The 19,474-nt window shown below is 35.2% G+C and overlaps 1 protein-coding gene, 1 long non-coding RNA gene and 1 pseudogene across 2 annotated transcripts; 1 reads left to right on the top strand and 2 right to left on the bottom strand.

Moving 5' to 3' along the window:
• Positions 1-120: 120 nt before the first annotated feature.
• LOC130712992 (E2F transcription factor-like E2FE) lies at positions 121-8,853 on the bottom strand (annotated as a pseudogene).
• On the top strand, positions 2,725-4,592 carry LOC130710011 (uncharacterized). Its single transcript, XR_009010255.1, has 3 exons — positions 2,725-2,856; positions 3,830-4,054; positions 4,172-4,592. It is a non-coding gene; the product is annotated as an uncharacterized LOC130710011 (long non-coding RNA).
• Positions 8,854-12,760: 3,907 nt separating the features above from the next.
• Positions 12,761-17,436, bottom strand: LOC130712991 (uncharacterized). The gene is made up of 5 exons (XM_057562798.1): positions 17,215-17,436; positions 15,767-15,928; positions 14,056-14,109; positions 13,333-13,485; positions 12,761-13,144 (listed from the first exon to the last, which is right to left on the bottom strand). The coding sequence occupies exons 1-5, from the start codon at positions 17,434-17,436 to the stop codon at positions 12,761-12,763; spliced, it is 975 nt and encodes a 324-aa protein (XP_057418781.1).
• Between the last annotated feature and the right edge of the window lie 2,038 nt (positions 17,437-19,474).

Raw genomic sequence — 19,474 nt, 5'->3', positions numbered from 1 at the left:
TGGAGAGGCCAAACGTGGATCAAGAAATCCAAAAACAACTATTTCTTGCTTCTGCAAACGTGGATCAGGGCCAAACGTGGATCTGCAGAAGTTTTCCAAACACACACTAAAGCTGTCGCGTCGAGAAAATGCATCCATCAGAAAAGAATACTATTTCACTTTGCTGGAGTTAAGCTACAAAGTTTGTATTGATCTCTTCCCAGCAACTTCAGAGTACCACGATCTCCATGCTTCCATGTAACGGGAGAAAAGTTCTTTTAAAGCTGCATCAAAAGTGAATCAAGCATTAGATCAGTTAAATTTTCAGCAACATATCAGTAATTAAACCAATTTATACTAGTTAAAATAGGCTTGTAATCAATCAGCTTAACTCCTGAATTATCATCGAAGGACATCACTTTGTGCAAACTAGAACAATCGAATATATCGATGAATAACCAATGCCAAGAAAATATCATGCTTGTACTGTTGCAAAGATACAGTGTATCCTTCAATTTAAATCCCCACATTGAACTTAATGCTACAAAATTATATTCTACTTCTCCACACATTAAAATATGTGAAATCATGTTTTGGTTGGTGAAAATGGAGAAACATACAAACACAAAATATCTACTAGTACATGAAATCCTCTTACAATAATGTCAAAATCAACTCTAAGGCTTATGTAAGTAGTTTCTGAGTTTGAAAATTAATTATGAGAAAAGAGAAGTTAATCCAAGTCATGCACTTGCTTCACATTACTGTTCTCAGAGTTTCCAACTTTGGATAGTGTTTGGTGTCTTGTTGTAAATTGCTTTTATCTGCCTGACTAAGGACACCATCATTTTCCAGAATTTTTTGCTTCTTAGAGTTCTGGCCGAAGTCTCCATTCATGAATAAAGCTGTTCTATTCCTAGCAAAGCTGATGTTTGTGACATCAGTTCCAAATTCCCTTTTCCTAGACTCGTTGAGATTTGAAGTGCTAGTTGATTCATTCCATGTCCTCCCTTTCAAACCCAGCCACCTGAATGCTGGTTTTCTTGTGTCCTTTGTATGGGTCAGCATCAATTTGGAGAATCATAAGATCATGGCAAGAATATCCAAAACTCTTCTCACTCCAATTTCATGGTAAATATAGATAGATGAATAATTAGACAAGCAAACAAAAGAGATGAAAACAATCACCTTCTCAATAAGGCTCGTGGAAGATAGCACATTTGCAATATCATATAGGCGTCTAACTTTCGCTGAAAGATCAAATGGGAACAATATAACTTTCGCAGGGTTCTATATGGTGGAGGGATTTGGGTAGAATAAGTGAGGGAGGTAATCATGGGGAGTGGCTTATGAGTAGCGTGAAAAGGAGGGTTGGGGAGGGGAGGGAGATAAGATTCTGGTCTGATTGCTGGGTGGGAAACCAATGTCTGGAAGTAAAGTACAAAAGGTTATTTGATGTCTCAAATCAGCAAGCATTGAGTATAGCTGAGATGGGACATTGGGATGGGGATGTGTGGCTTTGGGATTTTTTATGGAGGCGACCATTCTTTGAGTGGGAAAAAGAGATTTTTACTAACCTGTTGCAGGAACTGAATGTGATTCAATTAACAAGGAATAAAAGAGATGGCTGGCAGTGGATAAGGGATCCCTCAGGAGTTTACACTGTCAAGTCTGCATACTGTCAGATTATGGTGCCTAATGTCCAGGAGCTGGGTGTGACTGAGGCTGCTTTCTTCAAGGAAATATGGTGCAAATTTGTTCCTTCGAAGGTGGCAGCTATAGGGTGGAAGATTGGGCTGCAGAGAATGCCTACTCTAGATAACTTGATCAAAAGGGGATTGGTTTTGCCTACTAGCACCTCTACTGTGTGTGTCCTCTGCAGGGAGCAGCCAGAGACCATCTCGCATCTGTTCTTCTCATGCAAGGTTGTGTACAATATATGGATGTTTTGTTACAATTGGATAGGAATTCAATGTGCCTTGCCGCAAGACGGAGTGCTGCACTTTCAACAACATGTGCTATTGGGAAAAGGGAAGAAAGTAAATGGGTTTTGGAAGAACATATGGTTTGCTGCAATATGGATTGTGTGGCTGTGCAGAAACGCCTATATTTTCAAAGCAAGAGCCATTGATATGGAGGAGCTAGGCAGATTGATTAAATGGAGAGCTTGGCTATGGCTTCGGGCGAAAGCTCACACTTTTAAAGCATCTTTTTATGAGTGGGAAAATGATCCTGGCTACTGTTTGACTATGGGAACAGCGTCGTAAATATGAATTTGGGTGAGCATGTGAAGGCAAATAAGGAGTATATATAAGATGCTGTTACTTTAGTGGGTGGGTCTGTTCTTTTCATTTTCTTCTTTGGTTAGGATGGTCATGTAGAGCTATTTTCTTCTTTCATCTCTTCTTGTTCAAATTTTTTGCTTTGTATTATGGGTTGATGTACCCCTTGTACTCCTTATATTGCATTCTTCTTTGGCTTTTCAAAAAAAAAAAAGGTGCGTGCTGTGGTGCCTCCTCCCAGATGCAGGTATGATGCCTCTTCCTAGTTGGATCAGTAGCAACAAAACATGTATTAAATGAGGTGTTTTTTCCATTTATCCTGAACTGATTTTTAAATAATATTCTTTAAGAAAAAAAAAAGTTTATATATTTGCTAACTGGTCCTTAACTAAAGCAGTTACCATGGTAAAAGTAACTTCTTAACCTCCTCCTATCCAAGTGATATGACTATTGTTCTTCTCATGGGAAGGAGAGACCAAGTTGCAGAGAAGAACGTTCCAGACGAGATAGGGAAAGAGAAGACGAAGTAGCAGAGACGATAGAGAGGAGAAGACGAGCGTGCGTTAGCGATTTGCCTTCCCTCTCACCGGTCAAGGTCTGTTCCTCATGTTTTCCTTGCTAAGATTCGTTATTCATCGTTTTTGGGTTTGATTGTTTGTTTTTCTTCGCAAACATCGATTGATCTCTTGTCTTTTTTCGCCGCCTTTCGTTATTGCTCCATGACCTTCATAAAGTTTTGATTTTTGAATGAATTTTCGGAACCGTGTTCAGAAATGACTGGGTTTATGTTCATAAAGTTTTGATTTTTGAACGCGTTTTTGATATATTTTCGTTAATCTTCATGTCCTGTGTTGTGTGATTTATGGATCTCCTCTAACCTTCTTCTAAGAACCACAGAGTGATTTAAACTTGAATGCATTTTGGTATGGGGAGTGAATGTTATTCATTGATTTCCACTTATTTTGTAGAATTTACTTGCAAGTTGTAGTTTTCATTTTACCTCAGCTCGTTGATTCAAGTGATTTATTCATGTTTCTCTGGCAGAAAATGAATAAGCTTTTCACCTTCTATATTGCAAAGCTTTCAATCTGATGGATAGTCAATGTATTAGTAGCAGACGGGTATCCTGGTATTGGTGTTAGTAATTTGGGCTTATTTCATCTCTTTTGGGTAGTCACACAAGATGTTCAAATCTTGTTCTTATGCTTTGGATTGGAAGCATATGTTGGTACAAAAATCATAGTTGATAATTTAGCTCAATTTCTGTGAAGTATCCTGTATGTGGGAGTAACCCATCACTAATTGCTCTATTTAATCTGTGCATAACTTGTTTGAATAACTCCATTGGATGTACCCTAAATATAGAATAAAATTAAGCTTTGTGGATTTTTCTCATAATTGGCAAGTGTTGTGCCTAGAGATAATTCTTAGTTTAATTCAGTTCCTATGTTTAGCTTGACTTGTAGACTGTTTTGAACTAAATAGTTTATTTTGCTCTCTGAATCCTCTTTGGGGCCAGGTTGTGTTAGTGGTTTAATTCATAATGTTGGTTTTTATCTTCTCTGCAGATGAACCTTTTCTAGTTAAGTTTTGTCAAAGTCTTGGTTCTTCTATCTTCTTTTGGCTGCTTTGGGTGAAAATGAAGCCTGGACTTGCACAAGTTTTTACTGTCACTGTATGTTGCAAGAGACTTCATTTTGTTTCAAATGGCATCACTTGGATTAAATTTGCATGCACACCATATGGATGGACTAAATTTGGAGAGCATGTGCTATGTTTTCAGTGAACCCATGGTTCGTAATTCTGATTTTTCTTGATACACATTTAGTTTCAATAAAATTGTCATGTTTAGTAACAAACTTTGAAACAAGTCTGTGTATGAGGAACATGATTTTGCTTATACATGTCAGATATGGTTTCATGCTTGATGCACACAAGTTGTTTGATGATATTCCTGAGAGAGATGTGGTTTCCTAGATGACCGTGATGGGTGGACTTGTGGGACTCTGGGAATTGCTTTGGAGCTTTTGGGATGTTTTCATATGTGTGGGAAGAGTTTAATGATGGTAGACAAATTCAGGTGGGAGGAAAAATTCATTCATGTGCATTGAAGAAAGGAGTGGGTGGAAATTGTTTTGTTGCTTTTGCACTGATTGAACAATTGTGGCGATTAGTTGTGTGGCTCAGAATTGAAGACTATTTTTGCGTAAATAGTGGCGGTTACAGGCTGTTAGAAACTTAACACAAACCGCTAGCGGAATCATATTTTTGCCAATGTAATTTCAAATAAAAACTTTTCCTACATAGACGACAAATAAATAATTTAATTAATTTGGTTTATGTATATTATACTACACGCATTAGTAACATATTACATATATAATAAAATATTTATACATTTGTGTATTAAAAACGATAATGTTTAATTTTTATTTAGATTTTATGATGAAATTATTTAAGTTGAAACACGAGTAAGCCAAATATTTTGCAACTACTAAATATGGTGTTAATATAGCAGTAAGCAAGCTAGATCCTTGTAACTGTGAGATTATAAGATCGAACCCTGTGAAAATCATTTGTCGAGAGAGACCGTCACTGTATCCTTTAACCTGTGAATGACAAAAAATAATAATTTACAATCATTATTATAAAACAATGTCGAGGCTATAAATAATTTAAAAATGGTAAAAATAGTTCATTTATATATTCCTTAGGTCAGAGACTTGTATTGGACCATCCTTCATTGTCAGATCTGATAAGGGTAAATGTCAGTCCTTGTCATGTCTAAGGCTCTTCTTGGGTCATTGCTTCCTTATCATGTCTGGTAAAGGTAAAAGATGGTACTGGTGATGGAGAAGTCGAAGAAAGATCATATTGGGCCTCATAAGAAAGAATGGTCCAACATGAGCCCCCGTGATGGGAAAGTCGAAGAAAGACATTATTGGACCTTATTGGGCCTCATAAGGATGAGCGGTGGCCCAACATGAGTCCCGATGATGGGAAAGTCGAAGGAAGACCATATTGGGCCTCATAAGGAAGAGTGGTGGCCCAACATGAGTCCCGATTATGGGAAAGTCGAAGGAAGACCATATTGGGCCTCATAAGGAAGAGTGGTGGCCCAACATGAGTCCCGGTGATGGGGAAGTCGAAAAAAGATCATATTAGGCCTCATAAGGAAGAGTTGCCCAACATGAGTCCCGGTGATGGGAAAGTCGAAGGAAGATCATATTGGGCCTCATGAGGAAGAGTGGTGGCCCAACATGAGTCCCGGTGATGGGGAAGTCAAAGGAAGACCATACCGGGCCTCATGAGGAAGAGTGATGGCCCAACATGAGTCCCGATGATGGGAAAGTCAAAGGAAGACCATATTGGGCCTCATAAGGAAGAGTGGTGGCCCAACATGAGTCCCGGTGATGGGGAAGTCGAAGAAAGACCATATTAGGCCTCATCAGGAAGAGTGACCCAACATGAGTCCCGGTGATGGGGAAGTCGGGAAAAGACCATATTAGGCCTCATCAGGAAGAGTGGCCCAACATGAGTCCCGATGATGGGAAAGTCGAAGAAGACCATATTGGGCCTCATAAGAAAGAGTGGCCCAACATGAGTCACGGTGCTGGGAAAGTCGAAGAAAGATCTTATTGGGCCTCATAAGGAAGAGTGGTGGCCCAACATGAGTCCCGATGGTGAGAAATTCGAAGAAATACCTTATTGGGCCTCATGATTATTTCGTTTTTATATAAGTGTCACTATTTTTATCTTTTTTCTTGTTCCTATTTAATTGTCACTTTTACAATTTTAAGAGAGCATTAATCATGTTTTACGAATTCGACCTTTAATTTAATGGTGGTAGGAATATTGAAAGGTTAAAATTAATAAGAGCGATAAAGAATATAATAGGAAGTTAGATGGTAATTTTAATAAAATAAGAATATTAAATGATATTCCTTAAAGTAAAAGTTATTAAGGAACAAAAGGAGTATTAAACAAATAAAGATAAAAAAATTAAATAAGATAAATATAAGATAGTATTTTAATTATTATTTTTGGAATATAATTTTATTTTGTAAAATAAAGGAAATACACTAAGCTAAAACTTGACTGCTTTAAAGTTTTTTTTGTCTTCAATAGTTTCATCTTTTTGTAACTTTGTAACCATGATTTATATGTGATTGTTGGAAGTGGAAGTTTGTGAGGTGGATCTAAAAACCCACCTCGGAAGTATGCTTGTTGAATTTAGAAGTGAAAATTAATTTTTCTATCAGGAAGTAGTTTAGTGGCGGTCAATGACCTCCACAAGTTGCTGCTAAATCTCATTCGCAATCAGTGAGCATTGTAGTGAATGAAGGTGAGGGTTATAAACCGCTACAAACATACAATACAAATAAAGAGCATCTGCAACAAAATTTCTTATAGATGAGGAAAGCTAAAGATATCTGAGGTTCAGTTCAAGCAAGATACCAAAAAACAAAAAATGAAATGAAGGCCAAAATCCAAGAGTATCAGTACGATAGAAGTTGTACAAATTCAATTACAAGATCAGTGCAATGTACATTGTACACTATGACTATCTATGCAAGTTCTTAAGATGTATTGGAGAAAAATCCTCCGATCACTAGGATGTCAATAAACAAGTACTATTAACTATTAAGAATAAGATTTCATTGATGAAGGCTATTGTGTAATTTTATATTCTCATTGATGAAGGTTAAACTTTTGCAGATACAGTTAATGGATGGAGATGGAACTCATGTTTGCACTTTTTTTTTTGGGTAAGCCAATTAATAGTATAAATAAGAGCACCAGAGGTGCTAAAAATTGTACAAGTACAGCTCAAAAAGAGCATGAGACCAGATAAGTAAAGCAAAAGAAACAGAGCAAAAACAGGGGAGCAAGCATGAGACTCATGTTTGCACTTTGAGCATATGTTCAAAATGCAATTTCTGCTGGAGATTTCAATTTTTTTGGCCATACCGCCATATGATGCAAGCAGCGATTAATATTCAATTAACTTATATTATTGGGAGAATCTTTAAATGGCAGAAGTATATGAACAAGATTTGATACAATTAACCAAAGACAGCATAAACCAAACACACACATTCAACACAAGCAACAAAACAATAACTCAACTGAAACCCACTAACCATAAAAAAAGGAAAAAGACTGAGTTTTGAGACTGCCAAACTTGTCAAAGAAAAATTCCTGTGTAACGCAACCTTCAGGTTCTCTTTGCTCCTACTTCGAGAACTGCATAAAAAAGACCAAAGCTGCAAAACCTGAGCAGGGATTCTTCAAAATTGGACGGTAATTGGAATCCAAACCAAAAACAAAAAATGGAAATTATCAACCATATGAGAAGAGCCTCATAGAGTAATGGTCGGGTGACAGTGGGGTGCCCAACGGTCGCCGCATCCTCCACCCACCGTGAACCGCCGACCCCATCCGAGACAATCGCCTCATCTCAGTCCAAACAAAGGTCTTACTCGACCCAAATCCTAAACCCAAACGAACAACAGAAGCCATTAACCCCTCTGTCTTCCCACCTCCGCGAGATCGACCTCGTGTCCAACAGCTTAAACCTTCAAACCATAATTTTCAAATACCATGGAAGATGAACCACCAAATAGGACTCGATCCCCAAAACGTCGTTTCAGTCAGCTTCATCGCACCTTGATCTTGATAAGTGAAAGAGGACGAAAATGGAAGACGCAAATGGTGATATTTGGTTCTCTTCTCTGAAAGATGAAGAATGGCAGATGATGAAGAAGCATGAAATTAGGGTTTACTGGTGTGTTGAAGATGAACCAAGAATAATAGAATATGAACCAGCAATGTCTAATTCAATCTTCAATCTAAATCTCACTCATGGTAAAAATCCATATTAACCATAGGCAACTTTCTAATAATTGCTAAAAAACCCTTTCCAAAATTAATATCAGAAATATTTTCGAATTATTGGAAAAATGCTAAAATAGATGAAAATTAAAAATTAGATGCAATAGTGGCCACATGTCACTTTCCTATTTGATAGGCCTCATGGAGGCACCACACCCACATTTTCCCACATGCACCACAGAATTCACCAAAAAAAAAAAAAAAGTGAAGAAGTTTCAGGCTTCTTCTTTGGGCAATCGATAACAAACAAATGAATGAATCATTGGATTGCTTACTTCTCATTATTGATGAATTATGGGCATCCCCGGCCAAGTAGCAATTTCGCTGCATCATCAAGGGATATCATTTCCACCTGCAGAGTAGAGTGACCATGTTTAACTTCTACTTTAACATATCTGCTATATTCGATGCTAGTTAAAAGAAACATAGAACTTGGAACATGCAAGAAACTTGGTAAGACTTACATTAGAGCAGAGGAAGAGCTTTTGACAAAATTCTGAGTGAGCAGGGCCAGAGGTTTTTCCCTTCGGTTATCTGCAAAACATGTTAGAAAAATCAAATAAATAAAATATTTTATGAATGTTAACTTATAAATATTAATTTCTTTCAAATAATTTCAGTAATAGTGTTACTTCCATGCTAATTCTCTTCATTCATTCACTAACAGTAACATACATTCAAAATTTGTTACACTCATGTGTATGTCACTAAATTACAAAAAGAAAAGAGAAAGAGAGTATTAGGCAAAATTGGATATGTGGGTTTGAAATTAGACATGGCAAAGGCATATGATAGAGTTGAATGCGGGTTTTTGCGTGCTGTACTGACTTCAATGGGTTTTCCTCAGCGGATGACTGATCTGATTATGAGATGTGTCTCTACTGCTTCTTTTTCTGTGCTTTTAAATGGCAGACCAGGAGTCACTTTTAATTCTTCTAGAGGTTTGCGCCAAGGTGATCCATTATCTCCATATCTTTTTATTCTTTGTGCTGAGGTGCTTTCTGGTCTTCTTCTAAAAGCTCAAGAGTGTCAAGCAATTCATGGGATTCGTTTAACCCCCCAAGCACCAGAAGTTTCTCATCTTTTCTTTGCAGATGATAGTGTGTTATTTTTCCGGGCAGAAGAAGAAGAGGTGGAAGTTGTGAACCAGATATTGATTGCATACCAACAAACTTCAGGTCAACTTGTGAACTTAAATAAATCTGAAATCTCTTATAGCCGAAATGTTCTAGAAGAAAGTAAACATGTCATCCAAGGAAGATTAAAAGTAAAGGCAGTTGAGGTTCAGTCTAAGTATCTTGGTTTACCTGCTTTTGTTGGCAGATCAAAATCACAAGTTTTTAATTTCATTCAAGAAAGGGTATGGAAGAAACAGAAGGGATGGAAGGAAAAAGCTTTATCCATGGCAGGACGGGAGGTGTTGATTAAATCAGTTGCCCAAGCAATTCCAACTTATGTTATGAGTTGTTTTGCATTGCCTGTGGGTTTATGTCAACACATAGAGAGCATGATCAGTAGATTTTGGTGGGGTAGCAAACAAGGTGAGAGAAAGATTCATTGGGTTAAGTGAGACTCTTTATGCAAACCAAAGAAAGATGGAGGGATGGGATTCAGAAGTTTCAAGGCTTTTAATGATGCGCTACTTGCAAAACAAGGATGGCGTTTGGCTACATGTACTGATTCATTGGTATCAAGATGTTTAAAGGCTAGGTATTTTCCTCGCTCATCTATTCTTGATGCTTCTACTGGTGCCTTACCTAGTTATACTTGGAGGAGTATTCAACAAGCGACATGGGTGGTAAGGAAAGGCTCTTTCTGGCGTATTGGTGATGGTATGGGGGTGAGAATATGGGAGGATAATTGGCTGTCCAATCAGCAAGGTTTCAAAGTGTGGACGCCTAAGCCTTCTGTTTGTGCATTATCTCATGTTTTTGAACTTATTGATCATTCTAATAAATCTTGGAGATCAGATATGGTGCATGAAATTTTCCTTCCATTTGAGGCACAAAAAATTATTCAGATTCCTTTAAGTGATCGGTCGCATGATGATAGTCTTGTTTGGGCCGCCACACCATCTGGTATTTTCTCTGTTCAGTCAGCCTACAAATGCATTAGAGAATGGCAGACACAAGACAATGGCTCTACCTCAGATAATCATAGTGATGATGTTTGGCAGAGGATTTGGAGTTTGAATGTTCCACCACGGTTTGCACATTTTTTATGGAAAATTGTGAAGCGAATTGTGCCTACGCGCCAACGACTATGGAATCGTGGTGTAAGATGTCCAATATTCTGTCCAAGATGTGATCAAGTTGTGGAGTCTATGGAACATGTGTTAAGGGATTGCTCTTGGGTGCGCAGGGTTTGGTTTGTGTCGCCTCTGGGTTTCAAGTGGCCAGATGAAGCATCTCAATGTGTAAGTGATTGGTGTCGTGATTTATTGCTGAATGCTCCATTGGAAGTAGGCGAAATCCTGGCAGCAACTTGTTACCATATATGGCGTGCCCGTAATTCTTTATGTTTTGATGATAAACATACCTCTGAACTTGATGTGGTATCACATGCTATGGAGTCTCTGTTTTCTTATCAGCAATCGCAACATCAATTGCAGCAGGGGGTTTCGGGTGTGGCTGTGAGAATGAATCAGCAATGGGTAGCTCCTCCGAATCAATTTGTTAAGATTAGTGTGGATGCATCAGGCATGGGTTCGTCATGGGGTTTAGCAGCTGTGATTCGAAATCATTATGGCAACGTAGTAGCTGCTGCAACAAGGGTGCTCACAGCTGGGTTTGGAGCGGAATATGCTGAAGCGTGTGCTCTTAAGTTTGGACTTGAATTTGCACTAAGCCATGGCTTTTTATCAGTGATTGTGGAATCAGACTGCAAGAGGGTGGTTGATGCTGCGCTTCATAAGAGTTTACATAGTACTTATCAAGGATATGTTCTGCAAGATATAAGTAGTTTGTCCAATAGTTTTCTTTCTTTTTCTATTGTTCATATCAGTAGGAATGCAAACATGGTGGCTCATCATCTATCTAGATTCTCGTTGGATAATGATGACAGAGTATGGATTGGATTTACTCCTCTCTGTATTCAACCTTTTGTACTTAAAGACATTATGTCTCTTATTGATTAATGGAATGTTTATGTTTGCTGTCAAAAAAAAAAAAGAGAAATTCCTCAAAACCTAAACAACTTGATGAAATATATCTTGACTAGGATTTGGGGAGCATTTTAAGTCTGAGTTTAGATGAATCAACATAAAATTTAAAAAACAATATTGAGAAATTAAATTGAAATATTTTAATTATTGTTCCCTTTTAAGATTTTAGTTTGAAAGAATATTGAAATAATTGGATGAAGACTATTCAATATATTTAGAGGCGAGAGGAGAAGTTGAGAAGATACCCCCAGGCTCCATCTTCGTCCAAAAAGTTCAGAATTAACACTAAATTTTCTTCTATGATATTATTTTGAATTAAATAATTAAAATTTTTGTCGACAAATACATTTCCTCAAGTTAAATCTCTAATCTAGAAGAGTGTTTTGCATTAGCATTTCTTTCTGTTGAACACTAACGAACACATCTAATTTTTCTCACATTTTTCACATAGGAAAGATAGATTTCATTATTAAAAATCACATAATCAGACCAAGCGGGATTCTAACAGTAATATGAAGAGATATAAGGCTCATCTTATGACTAAGGGTTATCCTCAAAAGGAAGGGATTGACTTTAAAGAGACTTTCTCTCCGGTTTCATAGAAAGACTCTTTTATGACAATCATGGATCTTGTTGCACATTATGATTTGGATCTCCATCAAATGAATGTCAAGACAACATTTCTCAATGGCAACATTGATGAGACAATCTATATGGTACAACCACGAAACTTTGTGTCAGGAGACCCAAAGGATACCGTTTGCAAATTGACAAAATCCATTTTTGGACTACAGCAAGTATCTCGTCAGTGGTACCACAACTTACGTTGACTTTCTTACCCCTAATATAAAAGGAATGAAATGAAATTAAAAAGTTGATTATTACTAAAATTATAAAATTTATTTATTTATCTCTACATATTTTATATTATTCAAATACTTTACAACTTTATTTTTATATGTAATGAGTTAAGCTATTACTCCCTCTGTTTCTATTTTACTGTCAACTTTGAAGAAATTTTTTTTTTCCTATTTAACTGTCTACTTAACATTTCAAGAGAGCATTAAATGATGTTTTTACAATAAATGTCCTTGTCAGTACAATAAATGAGGAGAGATAACACACACTTTAAAGGGTAAAATAGAAAAATAACCGTCACTTTTTCTAAAAATCAACAAAATTAATCACACCCTTAATATGTGTGCATCCACTCAAAGTGAACAGTTAAATAGGAACGGATGGAGTATATATGAATGTTTCAAGGACAACATTTAAGACTCATTCAAGGATAGGACATCCTATCAATTGTGTAAAGATGATTTTGTGCAATTTTCTATCAGACCCCAATGGTATCACCTTCGTGAATCGTTATATAAAATCATAATCAACATTTTATTCAATATAATTTTTTGTTTTACATTAAATAAAACTTTGAATATAATTATGGCCCACATTGACCGCCTGGCCCACCAAAGAGAAAAGCTTGTCTGTGAGACTTGCCTTGGTAACCTTGGTACAAGAGATCATAACAATTTGGGTTTGTAAGAATAGTAGTCTCCATGTCTTCACGTTGTATGTCAACTTCATTGTAATCTGAATCTACAATCTTAATATTACTAAAGTAAGCTGCGTTTCTGAAATGTTCCCGGGGCAGTCTCCCACTACCCATTGGCGGACTCGTCAAATTAGGAGTAGTATAGGTTTCACCACCATATTGAATCCAAGATGCCCCATCTTTTAAGTGAGTGAATATGTTTTTAGGCCAATACCCTATAAGGTTACTATTACCACCCATGATTACCCACCAATTACCCGTTGTTCGATCCTGCATATATACATTTAAACAATTAGTCATATTTGAGATTAATCAATCGCACATGTATCTGTACGTAGGGTTGTTAAAATCATATACACATATCAAAATCACACTTAATTTTAGACGACAGTTAGAGATCGTTAACTTCCCAATGAAGCAAATGTAGTGTAATAATTAGCACACTTATTCAAATTTACCTGTAGGACTTTGAAAAGCAAATCAACTTTCCCAGAAGAATCTGATCCAATGGTGCTTGTCGGTCCAAAGGTAGATCCCATGGCGAAATCTGGACTGACTTGCACAAAACCCGGACAATTAACATTATAGCATCCAGTTTTATAACCATTTGCCTGCATGTATTTTTTTTAATTAAGTACATATAAAATTAAGTAATTTTAAGTATACATACAAACATATAAAATTTTATGCATATACATAAAACTCAATTAATACACATATGTCCATGAATGTTTATGTTAATTTGATGATTTCTAATTAAATAACTTTGAAAAAAAATTACATTATCAGTTCATAGTAATTAAACACATAAGATTTTTTTCTCCAAATAATAGCTCAAGTGGTAAGAGCTAGGAGACATGTGAGTTGGGTGGGGAAGTCCAGGGATCGATTCCTTACGAGTACAATTTATCTTTTTGATGTACCAAATAAAAAACAATAAGATTTTATGTATATACGTAGTCAGTTTAAAATTGTGTAATTATTTTTTTGGTAAAACTTATAAATAAAAATGTTTGACATGATAGTTTAATGTTTTCTAATTAGATGATTATGTAAAAAAAATTGTGTTGTTGGTGCATAGTATTTAAAACTCATATGTATATGCATGTTTGAACTCTTTTAACATATATATGTTCATAAACTCTTACTCATATATAAATACATTGACATGAAATTCTTACCGTCCAATAGCTAGTTAGTCGTAACTGGCTGTCTCCATATAAATTTGGAAATACCTAGCATGTTGAAGAATTAACAAGATAGAGAATCAATGAAAACATATACATGGATCGGATAAAATTAATATAGAAAACGGGTGAATGGTCACTTTGGTCCCTAAAGTTACAAGCGTCGGGCAATTTAGTCCCTATTCTAAGGAAATGTCGTCCGTAGTCCCTGAAGCTGACAAACGCCGATCACATTGGTCCCTGCCTCTGCTCCCGTTAGTGAACGTTAACGGAGACGATGATTTGGCACGTTAAGTGTGCATCTCTCCTAGCCACGTGGATTGGAACATTGGGGGGAAACATTGAAACTTCAATTTAGTCCCTTTTATCCTTATAAGAGAAGAAGAACCCTAGAACAGACCAAAAATCCCAAAATTCCAAAATCCGACCACCACTTTGCTTCTTCCAATCCTCAAATTTCTTGTCTCATTCAACTCGCAACTGACATACAATTCATCTGGGTTATTGTATTTGTGTTTGATCTTTATTTAATCGGTATTACTTTGCATCTTTGATGAAAAAGTGGTTTTTTTTCCTTCTGCTATGATTTTGGCTTTTTTTTGGGTTTATGCAGGGATAAGAAGGTTGCTCTTTTCACCCATATGCAATTTTGTTTTTGGATTTGGTTGGTGAGTCATGCTAAGCTTGTTTTAGTAATTTGTGGTTCTGGGTAGGTGTAGGATTTATTGATTGAGTTTTCTGGAGTAGGAAGTTTTGATCTTGATTTTGGAGGTGAAGGATTGGTTTTGGTGATTGTTCTTTTTTGAAGTCTGGTTCTTCTTCTCCATGGCTTTTGAGGAGTCTGAGCATGTGATCTCGGAGCTGGAAAGGGATGAGAATTTGATTGCTGCAACAAGGCATATTGTGAAGGCATTAGGTTCAAATAAGCACCTTACTAGTGATGCCAAGAAAGTTCTGGCGCGCAGATCTTGGCTCACAGTTGTCCTCCATGACCATGCCGAGCGAGAAGGAGGAGAGGAAGCAAGGGCGAAAGAACGATGATATCGACGAGGATGACAAGGAGGAGGAGGAGGAGGAGGAGGAGGAGGAGGGCATTAGTGTTGTTGATCAAAGGCTTGGTGAAATTGGAGAAAATAATGAGATGGGAGGAAGATCATGATTTGGGATTTGGGGCTTGAAGAAGCATCTGAATATCTGGATTTGGGATTTGAGGTTTTGTTTTCTGGGTTTGATGATGATATGATGTTGAAGATGATAAGATGATGATTTTAAAATTTTTTTTTGATGATCTGTTCATGGATGAGATGATGAAGAAAAATGAAAGTTTTTATCATGTTCAATTATTTTTTCTGGGTAAGATGATGAGGAGGAAGAAGATGATGGAGATATTGAAACTCTTCTGATTTGGGGTCAGGGACTAAATTGAAGTTTTTAAAGTTTTTCCTAATATTTAAATCCATGTGGCAAGTCCATTAAGGCACTTAACGTGCCAAATCATCGTCTCCGTTAACGTTCACTAACGGGAGCAGAGGCAGGGACTAACATGATCGACGTTTGCCAATTTCAGGGACTACGGGCTACATTTCCTTAGAATAGGGACTAAATTGCCCGACGCCTGTAACTTTAGGGACCAAAGTGACCATTCACCCTATAGAAAACTAGTAATATAAGTTAAATTTGACAATTTGAAGAATGAAAAACTTACACCACATCCCACTTGTATATTATTAATTTCCTCATCTGGACCACTTCCAAGCCAAATTTGAGATATGCTAAATTGATCTCCTTGTAAAGATAGATTGTACAAGCTGATTGATGCGCTTGCCCCACGAAACGTCAAATCTTGAGTTGTATCTAAGTGAACAAGCTGTGTAATGAAAAAAATGCATTATTTAGAACTCTAGACTCTACATTTTAATTTGCATTTGATTTGTAACTAGTCAAATGCTTTGCTGCATAATTTCTATTGATATTAAATTTGATTAAAAAAAACTGTATTTTAACTTGTATAATGCATGAGAAAAATACATTTTTAAATAATTAAAATATAAATTGTAATGAATTTAAAATAAAAATTATATTATAAATTTGAAATAATATAAATAAATCTAAATTAAAATAAAAATTTACAAATCAATAAATTTTCAAATTTAATATATAAATAAAAAATATTATTCGCTTAAATGTAATCTTAAATGATGATACTGCTATGAATTTGATATATTATCACTTGAGAGAAGTAACATTCGGAATGAATATTTTAAATCAAGATAAGGAATGAGAATTTAATGTTTTCATGTTGTAAATTAAATTAATAATATTTAATATTAAATTAATAAATTATTAAATAATTTTCAATTTTAATTAATACATATTAATTATTAAAAAGAGTAATAATAATCATTTACATAAAGGTAAACTCTATTTATTTTATAGGCAAATGTTAGTTGTTAGTAAATTAGTATAAAATATCTCTGCTTAGGGTTTGAACCCTAACCCTCCATCTACATTATTCTTTTTTTTTTTTTATCAGCAAAGTGAATAGATATATAGACAAATGAGGCACAAGGGGTGCCTCAACCCATGTACAAATACAAAGAAGAGTAGCTCAACCTTGGGAGCTACTTATTCCCCCAAAGGTAAAAGCTAACTGTCTATTATTAAATAACTGTATTTTATTAATTTTAATTATTTATTAAAAAATAAAAATAAATATTAAGTATTTACATAAAAGAGAATCCTAATTGACTATTACTTAAAGTACCAAAAAAAGTCATGCAGGTTGGTTACAAGAACCAAATCTTGATGTTTTGAAATTAAGGGTAAAATTAAGGAGGATGTACTTCATTTGAAACAAAAACATATTTGAAGACAATATAAAAAAAATTATTTCGAAAGAAAATATTTATTGAATTCAAATGGAGTCAAAAAAAAGAAGCCTTCTCAACATACAATATAATTTTTAGAATAATAGTTATTTACTAAAATATTTTAATACAATTATCTTTAATTAAAAAACTTAAATATTATATATATATATATTTACATTAAAATAATTTAAATTTCTTTAAAAACCATCATTATAAAATATTATAAGTAAATACGTGCAACTCACATATAGTATATCTATTAGTGATTGAAATATCCACTTACATGGTGGTATGGGTAATCCTGGGTTTTTTGATGAAAACCTTTAATTTGTGATTCCAATATTTGATGTCTCATTGTCTTTTTGTGGATAGGCACTTTTCCTGGTGGACATCTTCTGGTGAAGTTCTCGTCTTTCACAGCTTCATCAGTATAATTTGATATTCTTCGCACAACATTTGTCTCAAAAGTTGGTTTAAGCTTTATTGCAATGGGAAAACAAGACATTAGGTTAGATAAAGTAAACCTCATAAAATATATAAATGAAATTTTTTGATGAATTTTAATTTCTTTATGTTTTGAACCTCATAAAATAAATGAAAAACTATAAAGATTAAGACAACCATGTATCATTTTTCAATCAATTGATCTCTCATATTACATCAAGTGATAAGTGACCTAGCCTTATAAATAATTTTCAACAATAAGCATAGTTACCTGAATTTTGTGGTTTTTGAGTAAAGGATGTTGAAAAGCAGGTTGCTTATAGATATCTACACAGTCAAAATCATTTCTCATAGGTTGATGTTTATCTAGATGACTTTTGATATCTGCATCCGCTAAACAACATGAAATGCACAAACTAACAAATAAAAAGAGCAGTGCCATAATATTGGTAAATTCAAGTCAGGCTTCTTTTGAGAATATCCATTACTATTGTGTGTGTAAGGTTAAATATATAGGGGTGCACTCATTGAAAGACGGCACAAAAAATTTTTTATAAGCAAAAGACGGTACAAATTAATACAAATAATTTAATTTTAAATGAATGGTCAACAATGATTTTATGGAATAAGCATAAATAATTAATTTTAATTACTCGTGTAGTAAAGGAATAAGTTATAATAAATTAACAAAAAGTAACTTCTAATAAAAATCAAGTAATTAAGGAGTATATTAATGTATCAAATGATTTTCTCAAATTAGTTGGAATTCTTTAAGAAGAATATCATTAAATGAGAATCATAAAAATGAAATTGTAAATGATAATAAACTATATATAATACTTGTGTGTTACGCGAGTTTATTTACAATTTTTTTAATATTATATAAAAAGAGAAAGTTTCATGCACTATCAAAATATTTTTAAATATAAAATATAAAAAGTGTAAAAAATAACAGTGTGCGGACATTTCAATAAACAGTATTTGAGTTCTCTTTCTTTAAATAATTAATATTAATATTACTCAAATTTAATCATTTTGGGTTGTTTAGGTCGAGGTTTGGTTTAGTCTGGACCTCTGACTTGTCGCAATGGGTTGGTTGGTCCAGAGGGGGTACTGCATTGGGTTGGTTAAAGGTCCACTAAACTGGTTTACATTCTCTAAACGGCTCGGCATAACCAGCAATGTTTACCGTAGAGAAAAAACAGAAAAAGGCAATGCGAAAAAATGGAAGAGCCATATGGAAGAGTCTGGAGATTTGGGGTGGTTTTGGGTGAGTTTGAGAAATGTGAAGAAGGGTTGAAGAACGTCCATTGCAATTTCTTTTCTTTTTTTCAAATTCCACCTTTTTAATTACGTGGAGAGACCTATTTGGAATTCGAGTGACAGTAGTGTCAATGACGCGTCATTATTAATGAATGCTACGTATGTCAATTTAGACGGAGAACTGACGGTAGGACCCAATTGTCACATCTTGGTCTTCGGTGTACCAAAATTGCACAAGAGGTATAGATCAGGGACGAATAATGCAATTAAGACAATTATATATCTGATCAAGCTCAAGTTCAAATCGAAGATTGTTGAAAGATGCATTATGATCTTGTTGTTGTTTGAATTTAAAAATTACAACTCAAATATGCTAGAAATACATGTAAATACACACACATAGAACTAGCCCATTAGAAAATATTATATTGCCTTATTCAGTCTCATTCATTGGATGAGTCCAAATGTTATAAGTAATAGTGTGAATTAGGGTTAGTCGCATGGGAGTGTTGCGCTAGAGCCATCATTTATGTATTTATAAATAGAGGATAGGATGTTCAGGTTCATTTAGTGTACACAAGAAAATCCTTGTGTAAGGTTGCACAAGTCTCATTTTTACCTGCTATTGCAAGTTTCCAAGTTACCTATATTTCTTTAATTTTCAAATTCATATGTTAATTTCCTCTCGTCTCCACCACCCTTCCTCCCCTCAACTTCCACGACTCCACCACATTTGCCACCGCCACCACCACCATCGGATGTTCTCCTCCCTCCCCCACCAATCACCACCAACTCCACCCTGTTCTTCTCTTCCCATTCTTCCTCCTTCATCTAGA

The sequence above is a fragment of the Lotus japonicus genome, chromosome 4, assembly GCF_012489685.1.
Source record: "Lotus japonicus ecotype B-129 chromosome 4, LjGifu_v1.2".
In the NCBI taxonomy this organism is placed as follows: Eukaryota; Viridiplantae; Streptophyta; class Magnoliopsida; order Fabales; family Fabaceae; genus Lotus; species Lotus japonicus.
Note: the sequence above shows the minus strand (reverse complement) of the source record. Positions and strands in the feature narration are given on the sequence as shown.